The sequence below is a fragment of the Myotis nattereri genome, assembly GCF_964212035.1.
Source record: "Myotis nattereri genome assembly, chromosome: 11".
NCBI lineage: Eukaryota > Metazoa > Chordata > Mammalia > Chiroptera > Vespertilionidae > Myotis > Myotis nattereri.
Genome location: NC_138086.1, coordinates 67,978,953 through 67,993,417, shown reverse-complemented (window position 1 = coordinate 67,993,417; position 14,465 = coordinate 67,978,953). Strand labels below are relative to the sequence as shown.

General features: G+C 40.6%; 1 protein-coding gene across 1 annotated transcript in view; it reads right to left on the bottom strand.

The window, feature by feature from the left end:
* GSAP (gamma-secretase activating protein) overlaps positions 1–14,465 on the bottom strand; it is a gene marked incomplete at its 5' end in the record, with an annotated part of 76,502 nt that overhangs the window by 28,305 nt on the left and 33,732 nt on the right. The window contains 7 exons of the mRNA XM_081102361.1: positions 2,685–2,738; positions 5,355–5,437; positions 6,125–6,194; positions 7,713–7,930; positions 8,047–8,139; positions 12,139–12,216; positions 14,054–14,131. Coding sequence (XP_080958487.1) covers positions 2,685–2,738; positions 5,355–5,437; positions 6,125–6,194; positions 7,713–7,930; positions 8,047–8,139; positions 12,139–12,216; positions 14,054–14,131 — 674 coding nt within the window. The remainder of the gene's footprint in view (positions 1–2,684; positions 2,739–5,354; positions 5,438–6,124; positions 6,195–7,712; positions 7,931–8,046; positions 8,140–12,138; positions 12,217–14,053; positions 14,132–14,465) is intronic.

Genomic DNA, 14,465 nt, shown 5'->3' with positions numbered 1-14,465 from the left:
CTCTAACAAACTTTTCATTTAAGCCAGCGGTTCTCAACCTGTGGGTCGAGACCCCGTTGGCGGTCGAACGACCCTTTCACAGGGGTCGCCTAAGACCATCCTGCATATCAGATATTTACATTACGATTCATAACAGTAGCAACATTACCGTTATGAAGTAGCAACGAAAATAATTTTATGGTTGGGTCACCACATGAGGAACTGTATTTAAAAGGGCCAGAAGGTTGAGAACCACTGATTTAAGCGATGGTGGTTGTCGGTATTGGGAAGGTCAAGGAAAGGGTGTCATGGTGTTTCACTAAGCAATTCATTATACTCATGCTCTGCCCAGTTAAAACAGTATTTTTAAACTTTTTAAGAAAAGAGGCATAATTAAATAAACAAGTCTAAATGGAACAGTCAGCTACTCTTCTCCCAATTGCTCAGCGGCCTTCAGACACCTGATAGACACTTACAGCCACACCCTCACTCCTGAGTGGTCGTAGGCGGGCCAGTCTCTGGGTCAAGTAGTTAATAACCTCTAAACAAATGATGAAATAAAAGGCTTCCATTTTTTATAAAATGAAACTAAAGATGTCTGGCTTAAAAAATACTTGGGTAAAAATACTACATTTCTCCATCTTTGGGATGCTCTTTCAACTTTTATCTTTATTTTCAAGTTACTCTTCCTTTTTTTAATCTGTACTAGTACATGCTTCCTGAGGCAGGACAGTCTTACTAGCTTCTCTTGTCATTATAAAATCAAGAATGATTTTTAGCCTTTTTCAGAAGTTGCCGCTTCCCTGGAGAAAGCCATGCTTTAAGCAGGGATAAAATCATCCTAGGAAACTGCTCTTGATGACATCCCTTCTAGGATGAGACTTGTTTCAATATACCCCTTTTTTCCTTTTTAAAATTCTTTTGAAAGTAATTTTATAAAGTAAGGAAGCCTGTTGTCTTTCGGGTGGTAATCCTCTAATTCAACTGGTTTATGTATCCTAACATGTTCATAGGGGCAAAAGCACATTTACAGTTTGAATACGTGAAAGTTTATTCTTTATTATTATTTATTAATCATTGTCTTATTTATTTGTATTATAACTGTAAACCTACTTTTACCCAGCCCTGTATATGAAACGTCTGTAAAGTGCTCCACTTCAAACTAAAATTATCTGCAGAGAAAGCAGGAGGAAAGCACATACCCAGTTGCATTTTTCCTTCCCTCTCCCGACTCCTTATCAGGGCAGTCACACCAAGGAGAACAGAAGCAACTGTGGGTCAGAGTAAACACGGGGTCCCTTGGGCCTCACGGAAAGTCTGGCTGCAAGCATGCTTTCAAAGGTCGCTTAGGATTCAGGCCGTAGGTGCTCAGAGCCAACTGCTGTCAGGTGAGCGTGGCAAGAACAGTCTTATAACTGGGGCTGGGAGGGAGGCACAGAGGGTGGGATGTGTCACCGCAACAAGGTCCCTCACAATATAATTAAGCTGGAACTTGGGGTAGAAAAAGTTGGCCAAAGGCAGCAGCATTCAGGGATGAGTATCATTCAAGCAGGGATGGAGAAACAAATGAGAGATATCAGGGCCAGGTGTCCTGTGAACCGGAAGGTACTGATTAGTCTTCCAGGCTGAGTGATTGGGGTGGGGGTGAGGGAACTGGCCACGCCAAACCCAGGACCATCTTCTCCTGAGCCCAAGGCCAGTCCCAGCAGTAGACCCCTGAGCCCCACCCCCCTCACCCCACCCCCCGCCGCCATCCCCCACCCCCCGTCCCCAGCCCTCATCCCCAATGCATCTCTGTGACCTCAACCACCCACGGCTTTCCCCCAGCTGCCCAGGCCTGGCAGGCCCTTCATGGATCCAAAAGAATCAAATGTAAAGAAAAGGCAGTTGCACACTGAGCTGCCTGCTGCCAACAGTTGAGAGTTCCCAGTACACACCAGTCTATAATTAACAGGAGGCAGTGCCAAAACCAACAAAGCAGCTTCAAGGAAACTGTACTAAAATACTCCCCAGTTCTTAACTACATATGCATTCGCTACTACTCACCCACCCACCCCATTCTCCCTATTGTGTTCAGACAGTCTTCTGAAACCACCAGACTACAGAAAGACACTAATAGCTACCGCACCCTCCGAGGGCCGGAAGGAGGGGTGCAGCAGCTTGAGCGAGGCCACAGACAGCCACTGCAGAAACAGAAAAGCTGTTCTTAGAAGCGAAAGGAAAGGAAATAATCCCAGCCAGGTTACTTAATGGTTTTAGGGTCGTGTGTGTGTGTGTATGTGTGTGTGCGTGTGTGTGCGTGTGTGTGTGTGTGTGTTATGAGGGGGTGACAGCACAAATGAAGTAAAAAAAAAAACAGCTACCAGGCCCCTAAGATAATTACCAGAGCTGATGGGTTTAAGGCGCAGCATAAAGCACTAGTTCTATATGGTTTACAATGAGCCCCGTAATTCTCTATCCAGAAAACTTCTCTGTTCGAAGAGCATTCCTAAGAATGCCATAACATCCTTCTCCGTGGCTACTCAACCACTTAGGAAGGACAAAGCCTCTAACCTTTATCCCCTCCTCCTCTGACAGTTCACAATCCCTCTGGAACTGCCATTATACTCGGGCCGTGGTGGTGTGACGAGGTGTGACTCCAGTGTGGCGGCAGCAAGGAAGCCGGGCACGGCTGCGCCTGAAAGTCTCTGGCTGTGTGGACTCACCTTCATCAGAGGCAACGTGATCTCTTCCGTCACAAGGCTTATTCCAGGAATTTCCTGCAGTGGAATAACAGACACCCGATGTCAACGGCCACAAGCTCAAGCCCTCAGGAAAGGTCTCCTGCACAGACAGAAGCCGAGGGCAGCGTCCAGTTTGCTAACCTCTACTTTAAATAAACCCCGGAGTTATAAATAACCGTGAACACAGCCTATCTCTTGCTTCAGGAAGAAAAAGACTCCTTAACGTTATGATTTTAATAGTTGACAGTGTCTAAAGGAAAGAAGAAGATGAATAAACAGAGCAAACAGTATATGGTTTGCATGTTTCCATTTGCACTACCAGTGTAATAATAAGGGGGCATGTTCCAGGTTTTATAATCCTTCCTCCCGCTCCTCCTCTTTCATTTAAATGCACTGCAGTTGGTTCCAACTCACTAGAAGGAACCAAGATTAACTGGATCCTTGCATGACTGCCGTAGAAAAGTTTTCTGCACCTCACCCTCCACCATAATTTCAGAGCTAAGAGACCCCTATACAGTTGGCGCAACGCTATCACCATGGCAACTGTGAAGAGTGTGCACTTCATCTCAGGAAGTCCCAATTATAACCTCCTGCTGACAAGTGGGCATTAAAACAGACACTGACCATAAGAGGAAAAACTTCCAAAATTGCCTTCTACTCACTGTTATTTTCAAAATGTGTTTCTGTGTGAATTATGCATATCAGCCTCTCAATTAGTTAATTCATCTTCCATTTCCAAAAAAAAAAAAAGTACATAATACATGAGAATATAATTCAGAAGGTGTTAAGTAGAAATAAAATCTGATATTTGGATAGGACTTAAATGTCCTGGGTTATACTGGGTTTAGAAAGGGATTGCAGGGATAGAGAAATTTCTAGAACAGTCAAGCAACTGAGTTCTCCACTGCGAGAATAAAAAGCCTGTGAAAAGAATCTTCTGTGTGCTTTACAACATAGGACACTTCAAAAAAAAGCATTAAAGTGTCGCTACAGCTTTAGGTTATAAATAACACCTTAAAATAGGTATAGCAAGGCTAATTGTTTGCATAGCATCATTTAGGGTTATCAGTGTGTAAGAGCACCCTATTATCTGGTATCTTTTAAAAAATCCAATTCAGTTATTTCACAAAAATAATCTTCCTCCATACAGAAGTGTGAAATTAATGTTTTCTATTGTGCCAAGTGCTTATTAAGGATGCAGCAATGAGAGCATTTGCGGGTTAGAGAAAGAAAAAATTTATCTGCATCATTGCTAAGGAGAAGCATAGATTTTTAAAATTTCAGGATGGAAGCAACCTTCAAGGTAACCTACTTTAACCACAAGAACCTTAAAGCAACGTGGCAAACCCTAAAATAAGCTTAGTACACAGGGGGTTATAACTTTGGGGTTTTTTACATTGTGCTTCTTGTAGGATGTCACTTTACATGGCCACAGCAGCTCCTCTGCCGCACGAAGCCATGAGAAATGCAAAAGTGAGGACTCGCCTGTCAGGCTGATGTGCTCCATCTTAAAACACAACCCTGAGAACTCCAGGTCCTGACCCTGCCTCCAACACTGAACCTGACAGGGCAAGACAGCAAGAGAGAGCGATGGGTGCTGAGCGGAAGAAGCCGAGATGTGCATTTCCTGACCGGGTGGCGTACCCTGCAAACTTCCCGCCACATTACCACAGCGTCTGCATGTGTATTCACAAGGGCTCTTAACGAAAACAGGGAGGACCTGGTATAAGCTCATAACTCTAACAGCTAAAGACAAGAACAGAGGGCCTTGAGGAAAACACTGCCATTGCACATACCAAAAATTGAGATCTTAATCAAACACACCTAAGGTGTCTTTCTTCAGGACGATGTTTAAGTAGTCTCTGTACAAAACGGAAAGGGCCACAGGTTATCCGGGCGCATCTTTTCCTAGGTCTATTTCCATAATTGAATTTATTTCTCTAAATGCCTTTCTGATCCGAACTCCCTGCCTCAAGACAGAGCATGCAGGCTGGCATCTACATAGGAAAGGAGAGAAAGCAGAACCAGAACCTTTTTCTGGGGAAGCCAGTTCTTGCTTTGCACTTTCCCATCCAGCCAAGTGCAGTTCATTGCACCTTGTTCAAGAGATAGTGAACCATGCTCTAGCTCAGCGCTCCCTAATTAAAAGGAGGCAGACGGCACCAACAGGAAGAAAAGGCTCAAGGAGTGAGTTTGCTCAAGGTTACCAACTTACTGATTGTAAAGGTCTAGAGTTATCACACATTTTCATTGCAAGGTCAAGGAGGTGCTAATCTGCTAAGTAAAGAGAACCACTCAGACTAACAGCAGTGGTCCAATATTCCTTGTTTATAAAACCCCAAGAAATGTTTTAATCCACTCTAGATGCTAATCAAATTTAGATACCTTTTGAAGATGATAAAGGTTTAGGTCTGTTTGGTAGTGGGGAGAATAACAAATATCCTCTGCCTTCTCCTCAATTCTCCTGTTTTATAAATACCTTTGGCCAACAGCAAGTATTATTTTTCTGCCAGAAAATGCCAATTCAGTTCCTTATCAGTCAAAATCAAAATGAAATTACAGCCTTAGTCACTGTGACAGGAATGCCCTACAACTGACCCACAACTGTGAGCTAATTTCAATTACATAAGGAACACAAAAACTCTAACTTACTGTATTCCAAGTGAGCACTGAGGAATATGGCAAAAGTTTATCCATGTTACTTGTCTCTGGGTATATGCTCCAATATGAAGACGCTGAGCAGGTTTTTGAAAGGAAAAAATAAATAGACATGGTTTAATAATCAGGCAGTAGACACTGTAATTTGCCAAAATAAGCAAACCAGCAACAGTTGTCATCCTCTAAACATTAACCATTATAATTTTATCTACTGATTAGAATGTTCAGATTCTGCTTTTGACAATGACAATAAATTTTTTAACAATTATTTGACATCCTGGCTGGTGTGGGTCCGGTGGTTGGAGCATAGGCCTATGTACTAAAGGGTTTCTCTCTCTCTCTCTCTCTCTCTCTCTCTCTCTCTCTCTCTCTCTCTCCCTTCTCTCCCCCCACCCCCAAATCAATTTTTAAAAATAAATACAAGTAGGAATTGCTTTAAAAAATTAGGCACTTATATTTATCCAAATGGCATTATACCACTTTATATCAAACCAGCCAACACAAAACAAATGCTACATTTTATTGAAAAAAAAATCACTGATGAGGTTATAGAATCAAAATCTTATCTTTTATCTCATCAGCCTCTGAACAGCCACAGCTTCTCACAAAACCACAAAAGAATGAAATTTAATTAGCTGCTGACTACAATAGAGGGGGTGGGGAAGCTATAACCAGCATTTTGACAGGTTGAGGCATTATCAGTGTAGTATTTTCCCTCAGGCAAAAGGGTCAAGGATTCAACTTAAAATGTGAGCAACACCTACCAATTATAAATTCCTGAATGGGGTCAAATGAATAGTAGGCAGAGATGTTCTCAGAAATCCATTGAATAATCTTTAAAAAGTAAGAAGACAATTCTGTTAATATTTAAATCTGCACCCTGCCCCCACCACCAAAGAAGTATAAAATATATATGAAACTTATATCTATTTTAGAATTGCCTAAGAATATACTTATTTCTATACTATTCTAGACTAGACTAGACTAGACTAGACTGGACTAGACACCACACATAATGGAAGCCTGTGTAGGTAAAACAATATTATAAATGAGATCCTTTTTACATGTCTTTTTAATAAGTGCCCTTGGCTGGAATCCAAATAAACCTTCCTGCACCCAATGTTTGTTTTTGCTAGAGGAGGTCATATTCTAGCAAGGAGCCAGTGGGAAGAGCTGTGGGATAAAGGAGTAAACAAACCCACTGAGCTGGAGGCAGCAGAGCTGGGTCTGACTTCCAGCTCAGTCATCAGTAGAACATTGCCACGCGATTTAACAGCACTGTGCTGTCCTCTGAGGGGAGGGAGGAGGGATATCCTGTGGTCGACAGCTCTCCCATCATCTCCAAAACCATCCTCGTCAGCTAGAGGAATAAAGCCCCTCGTTCTCTACCTTAGAATTTACTCTCATGGTTCTATTCCTACCAATAATTCGTTTTTTCCAAACCTATTCCTGTTCATTGTATTTATTTTCACAACTAATGAAACAAGCTATTAACATAGACAATCAAACCATGGATGCAAAGAGTGTTGTTGGGTCAACAAAAGTTGGTTGCGTTGGAAAGACTCTAAAACACTTACTAAAAAACGAGGTATAGGTGAGACGACTATAAAAGACTGAGGGGGGGAAAATGCCCTATATAAACACATTGCTTTTAAATTATTGTTCTCCTTAGGAAAAGAAAAAAAAAAAAGAACAGGAATAAGAGACAACACATTACTAGTGTGTGTAATGTAAGACAAATGATTTTGAACTTCAATTAGCTGACAGTCAAATAAAGGGCTTTCATTTACATCAGAAGATAGGTGAATAAATGTACTTTCATTTGCTTTAGGTTAAAATAAAATGTTTAAGATATCTGTTTTTCAATTAACCAGCCACCCATTGGTGCCAATTAAGTCTCTGACTTCGCAGGAACTGTAAAATTTAATGACAGAATGTGTAAAGGTGCTTTGTAAACTATTATGTGAAATTTAAATGTAATTTTCAATAAAATATATGCCACCAGAGTTTAGTCCATTTGGCAATATACTCCAAATATAGAACAGGTGAAAAGTAGATATTTGAGAAACTCATTATTTATGGAGCACTTCCTTAGAATGCTACTGATGTAGCTACACATACATTCACAATATCAAAAAAAGAGGAGTCAAAAGAACAGACGGCACCCGCTGAGGTCTGGTTGGGATCCAATAAAAAAGAGCACAAGAGAAAAATATATTCAAGTCAGGATGAACACATAAACCTTGATCAATTGCTAACAAATAAACATAGCTTCTGTTCATGTCCAACCACTAAATAAATACATCTGATACTGTCTATTTGCCAGTGTTTAAACTTAAGCTACGCCCCCACCTGGGCTTCCAGAAACTCCGGGTCTCGGCCACATGACAGCACGCAGTGCAACACGGCCATCTTCTCACAGTCTGGCCCTGTGTCCCACAGGAGCCGTAACAAATAGGACTGGTTGAGGGATGCTCTGTAGAGCTTCCCCGAACACCAATCCAGCACCAGGGACCCCGACAGTGACTGCAGAGGTCCATGAGGTAGCATATCCATCCCTTCATTGTTTCCTGGCCAAAAAACAAAAAGATCAGCAAGTAAAAGGAACCTTTCTTACCCAAACATAAACATTCAAGTCAACAAATTCAAACAGATCATGTTCTTGAGGGGAAATCTTCAGCCGTACCTGTCAAAAACAGACTGTGGCAGATCAGGTCTGGATGCTGAATATTAAGTAGATGAAAGAAATGACCAGGTAAGTAAACAGCCACGTAATAGTCTGTAGAAGAGAAAGACGGAAGTCATCTCCATGTGGTAAAAGCTGTACAGGTACAGATAAAGCCCAGGACATCACGGTATTCCTTTTTTTTTTTTTTTTTAATCTCTTAAAACAAAAGGTTTGGTCAATGTGGTAATAAGCTGTCTGCTGTCAGTACATCCCATCTTACAGCCAGCTCTCATTTATTTCTATCTGTGGCTAATTTTACTCAGACCTTTAGCTATGGTTATCTTAATTTGATCTATAGTTTTGTTTCTAAGTGAATTATGGCTTTATATAATTCTAAATGATCTTTATCAAAATAAAATAGAAAAAAAATTTTAATAAAAGAAAAGAAAAAAAATAAGCAACATGAATTATTTCTTAATCTGATAAATTGGAAATAGCTTATCATGGGAATTTCCTTCAAAGTTTCTGCCAGTTTGGGGAAGTTCTAAGATTTCATTTCCCATGTTTACCCACTCATCATCACCATCATCATAGTCATGCTTATCGCTGTCATCATCATCATTATTTTGTTCAGAGAATCTTTAAATTGATATTCATCAAAACAATCTCTGCAGGCATCTGACACATTATGAAGTACTAGTTTATTTCTTTGCATAGCTCGCTGCCTCTATAGAATTCACACCTTCATGGTCCTTGCACTAGATATTTTTGTACCAAGAACATTTGTATGCAGATTGAGTCAAAGTGTAAAAGTACATTTCTGGAGAATGGGAGGGTAGAAATACCAATATTTTCTCTAGGATCTTAGGAAAACAGAAATTCACATGACTGTAGTGAATATTATGCAGATGAAACATTTAAATTACAAGTGAGCCAGCTGGAATCTTATTTCCCAAAGAAGCAAGTAAATATGTGCTAATCATTTGCATAGAAGGCATTCTATGCAAAGGAAAGGAAAGAAGATGTAAAACTCTAACCAGTCACCATGGATCCAGTGAAGCTAAAATGCTTAGCACAAATGGTTGCAATAATATAATTATGGCAAACCTTAAGGAGAAAAACATAAATAATAATATAGTAGGGTACAGTGGTAAGGGTTTAGGCATCAAATGACTGACACTAACCGGTTCATTAGGATGTCCCTGGGAGAGGGGGCACTTGGAAATATCTGAAGGTGTTTAGGGTTGTCACACTCATTGGGGTGCAGGGGGATTCATTCCTACTGCCATTTGGTGAGTGGGATGTTGAATCGCTCAATGTGCAGGACACTCTCACACAAAGAATTACTGTCTCACCAAAAATAACAATAGTATCTGTGGTAAGCTGGCCTCCAAATGTTCAGGTGCCAATCACCAGAACCTAGGAATGTGTTACCTTAAGGGATAAAAGGGATCCTGTAGATGTGATTAAGGATCTTGAGATGGAGACAGTATCCTGGATTACCCAGTGGACCCAGTATAATCACAAATGTTTCCATAAGAGGAAGATCTGACTACAGAAGAGATCGTGTGAAGAAAGAGATTGAAATGATGTGGTCACAAGCCAAGAAATGCTAGCCTCTCAGGGGTGGGCAAACTTTTTGACTCAAGGGCCACTATGGGTTCTTAAACTGGACCAGAGGGCCGGAACAAAAGCATGGATGGAGTGTTTGTGTGAACTAATGTAAATTCAAAGTAAACATCATTACATAAAAGGGTACGGTCTTTTTTTTTTTTAGTTTTATTCATTTCAAACGGGCCAGATCCGGCCCGCGGGCCGTAGTTTGCCCACGGCTGGGATAGATGCTGTAGGGGGCAAAGAACCCTTTCTTCCTGGCATCTCCAGAAAGAGCCATTTTTGTCCACATGTTGATTTTAGCTCCTCAAGGCTCATTTCAGCATCCTGACCTTCAGAACCATAAGAGAATGTTTTGTTGCTTTAAGCCCAAAATTTATGGTGACCATTTTCAAAAGAAATAAACTGTAATAGTGCCCCTGATAAGAGATACTAAAAGAAGCCTGGGCAGTCCAGCCGGTGTAGCTCAGCTGGTTGAGCATTGTCCCATGAACCAGGAGACCACTGGTTCCACTCCCGGTCAGGGCGCATGCCCGAGTTGCAGGCTCAGTTCCTAGTAGGGGGCCTGCAGAAGGCGACTGATCAATGTTTCTATCTCTCTCTCCCTCTCTCTTCCTCTCTCTGAAATCATTAAAAACATTTTTTTAAAAAAAGAAGAAGCCTGGATATACATCTCAGCCTTTCTGAGCCTCAATTTGATTATCATCACTAAGCAAAATTATTGTCATAGTCAAGATATCTTAAGTAAAATAGCATATAGTATTCATTTTTTTAAATGGAAGCTTTTTATTTATAAACATATTGCTTATATAGTGGTGCTTAGGAGTTCATTGAAAATTTCCCCTAAACTCTATATTTTTTAAAATTTCAATCAATATAAGCCCTTTTAACACAGTGGCAATTTAGGGAAATTGCATGCAATTGACAGCAAAAAGTACATCACTCAAAAAAGCAATATTGTTGTCATAAAAATTACCTCTAGAACAGTTTTAGTCAAGTACCATTTTGAGCCTATAAACTGTGTTTACGAAGGAAAGCTAACCTATGTAAGACAGCCTCTTTTCACAAAGCTCTAGTATTTCTCCACATTCTGAAGACCATTGATTAAATCATGCCTGCCCTTTTCAAGAGTCATTCCCAGGGTAAAAAAAAAAAAAAAAAAAAAAAAGGCGGGGGGGGGGGGGGTAGGAGGGGGCGGGGAGAATACCTTTGACCTCACAAAATGCTAAGTTGGGGTTTGTTTGATGCTTTTTTAGTGGAAAGTTTCCCCGCATTGCTCTTTAGATGGGATGCTGATAAGAATCAAGTCCTAGTCCCAAGAAATCTTATATTTATCTCTCTTACCACAGGAAGCAGCAGCAGCAGGCCTCTCTAAGGCCATTTCCCACAGGTTCAGAGCTCATAAGATCTGCCACATACCGGCCAACATAGCATAAGATGTCTTACCTCACCAATAGTATTACTCAAAATAAAAATCTTTTTATGAACATTCTTGTCATTTTGGTTCTCACTTTGCCCGCTTCTCTCACATCACACCTTTCTAAACCTTTGTCATGACAGTAGCTCCCCCCCCCCCCACCTTTTTTGTTTTGTTTGTTTTGTTAATTCTCACCCAAGGGTATTTTTCCATTGATTTTTAAAGAGAGTGGAAGGGTGGGGAGAGACAGAGAGAGAGAAACAGCTATGTGAGAGAGACACATCAACTGGTTGCCTTTTGAACGTGCCCGGTTAGATCAAGCATGCAGCCAAGGCATGAGGTGCCCTTGACCTGAGTCAAACCTGGGATCCTTCAGTCCACAGGCTGACACTCTATCCACTGAGCCAAAAGGTAGGGCAGCTTTTCCTTTTTAAATGTTATGCCATGTCCCATATGTAGGCAAGCAACAGTTCTGTGCTAACCTGTTTGTGCCCCATATACCAATTAGCATGGAAAAGCCACTTTCCCAGTAGAAACAATAAACCCCTTCTTCATTTTCTTCTTCATAGATTCCCTTAGTAGAACTCAAGTTCCACTTACCATATTTACTCAGTGAAAAACAACTCACTTAAGCGGATCCATTAATCATTTGTGGGACTTGGAAGCTTTTAGCAATTAGCAACAGGGAATGGACAATTTCCCAAGTGCCTCTGTCCTCTCTAGAATCAAGGGCCAACATGATATATTACTGCTCAGGGGCTTTCAGGGAACAGCTCATTCACTGTCATCATTTTACACTAACAAAATGGCTTTTATGATTGCTACTGCAAACATGAGGAAGCCCACAGTGTGGGTTCTCTAAAAAGAGAAATGCATGCTCACCTCAGACCCCCATAAAGGCTGATGGAGTTGGGTGCTTCCCTAGAAAACCTTCTCCTATCAGATTTCAAAAAGGACAGTGACTGTCATTGCAATCTAAGTCCCAAAGAGGCATGAGAAGATGGGATGGACAGAGAAGAAAATGAGATGGAGAGGTGGGGGCATAACATGCACTGGAAGGATGGCTCTCTCTCACTCACCAAGGTTAAGGAAAGCAATGCCCTTTGTCACCCGTGAGTGCGCACTCCCAAGAGCAGCAGTGAAGGTCTTGCTGTACCCTGTGAAGAGAGAACACGTTAAGAAACGAAGAGCTGGAATGCCACCTAAGGCAGTGACTCTTTGTAATACTCTCAGCTTTAGTGCCTGTGACACATAAAGCAAGCAGCTTTGATTTCTAGACTTCATGGTTCCCATCCTTCTCCCAAAGGCAGCATTAAGGGTAGATGACCTGAGTGCAGTCACATTCCAGTAGTTGTTCTGGGCTTATTACAACCTCAGACCTTAACAGGTAGGTTGTGCTGGGAGGGAATGATCCGAAGGAATCTACTTAAGGATCCAAGAGATGGAGGAGACCAGCTGGCTCGCTGGCCCTGGTGCCTCAGGCTCACTCCACACTCCTGAAGTCCTCAAGACCCTCTGAGACTTCCCTGAGTCATTTTGGAATACCACTTCGAGGTAGATTGGATTAGGCTATCTACTAAACTTAAGTGTTTCAGGCTTCACTCTCCACTTTCTAACTCCTCTTAATCTCAGAAAAGTTTTATTTACTTGCTTTTTAGTGTGTGTGTTTTTGTTGTTGTTGTTTTAATATATTTTTATTGATTTCAGAGAGGAAGAGAGAGAAGGAGAGATAAAAAACATCAATGATGAGAGGGAATCATTGATCGGCTGCCTCCTGCACACCCTGTACTAGGGATTAAGCCCACAACCCAGGTATGTGCCCTTGACTGGAATCAAACCCAGGACCTTTCAGTCCAACACTCTATCCATTGAGCCAAACCGGCTGGAGCATATTTACTGGTTTTAATCATTAATCATTAGAAAAATGTGTGAAACAGCGATCAGACTATTAATCCCCAGAGGGAAAGTAGGGGAGGGAGGGGCAAGGGGAAGAGATCAACCAAAGGACTATGTATGTATGCATATAAGCCAAACCAATGGACATGGACAACAGGAGGATGAGAGCATGAGTGGGGCGGGGGCAGGGGGGGGAGGAGGATGGGGGTTTAATGGGGGGATGAGGACACATTTGTAATACCTTAACTAATAAAGAATTTTTTTTAAAAAAAGAAAAATGTGTGAAAACTTTCCACAACATACTAACCTTACACTACACTAGTAAAGCATGTATATATGTCTAGTTCTGAAGGGACTTTCATTTTCTTCATTATCAAGTAAGTTATTAAACTTTCTTGCCTTGATCTCTAACTTCTGAAAGAAATATTAGGACCACTTGCAGAATAATAAACTGGTGTGGCCTGGCATAATATTTTTTCAATTTTGGGGGGAAAAATCCATCTTTAAAATTTTTTAACTTCACCTACAGTATGTACTACATAAAAACCAATGTTTAAGGATCTAAATAAGCAAGATAAATACTCCTTAGCATTGTTCAGACTAAAACTATTAAAGGACACACTGTGAGCAATGACAGAACTGGAAGAGGTTGCACATTTTACTCCTGCTCTCTAGGCTGGCTGTTGACATATCAATTTTGGGGATAACAGATATGTGAAATGAAATATCTTAGGTTTTAGACCTGTTAAGGTCTGAGATCATGGAAGCTTTTAACTAAAACCTTAGGTATGTTTGTAAGTTAAATCTACCAACATTTTCCAACTAGTAATAACAGAAAAGCAAACAAACACACTTTGGGAAAATATGTTCATTAGGATTGACCTACAGACCTAGAAAAATATATTGGTCATGATAAAAAGTATATAATATATACAAATATTTAGCTAACTTAATATTCATCAGTGAATTTCTTCAGGAAATGTATTATATAGGTATACTGGTATAGAATGTATTCAATGATACTAAAATCTATCAAATTTGCTACTATTTGGAAAAAGTGATTATGTGAAAGTAAAACACAAAGTAAATGAAAAGTACCTTTATGAAAGTAAAACACTGAATACGTGATTTGTTCCCAAGAGTCAGACTTCGGACTGTAGCACACACATAAACTTCCTAGAAATTAGAAGGTATTTAGTAGAATCATAAACAAAAAGATTCCTAAACCACTTAACCTTACTTATATTCCTTTTGATGCCTTGTCTCAATTTACCTCCTAGATTATTCCCAAACTCTAGAAATGATCTATAACAAGTTGCTAAGAAATTTCAATTCAACCATTACTCAGCACACACTATATGCAATGTATGAATAGAGACACACTCCTGTGTATGAAATTATGGGAGACTAGAGAAGTTTGCAAAGTTTCATGAGATTCTCCTAATACACACGTACAGCCCTGCCCTCTAATCCAGCTTGCCTTCCAAGCATCGCTAATAGCTAAAGACCC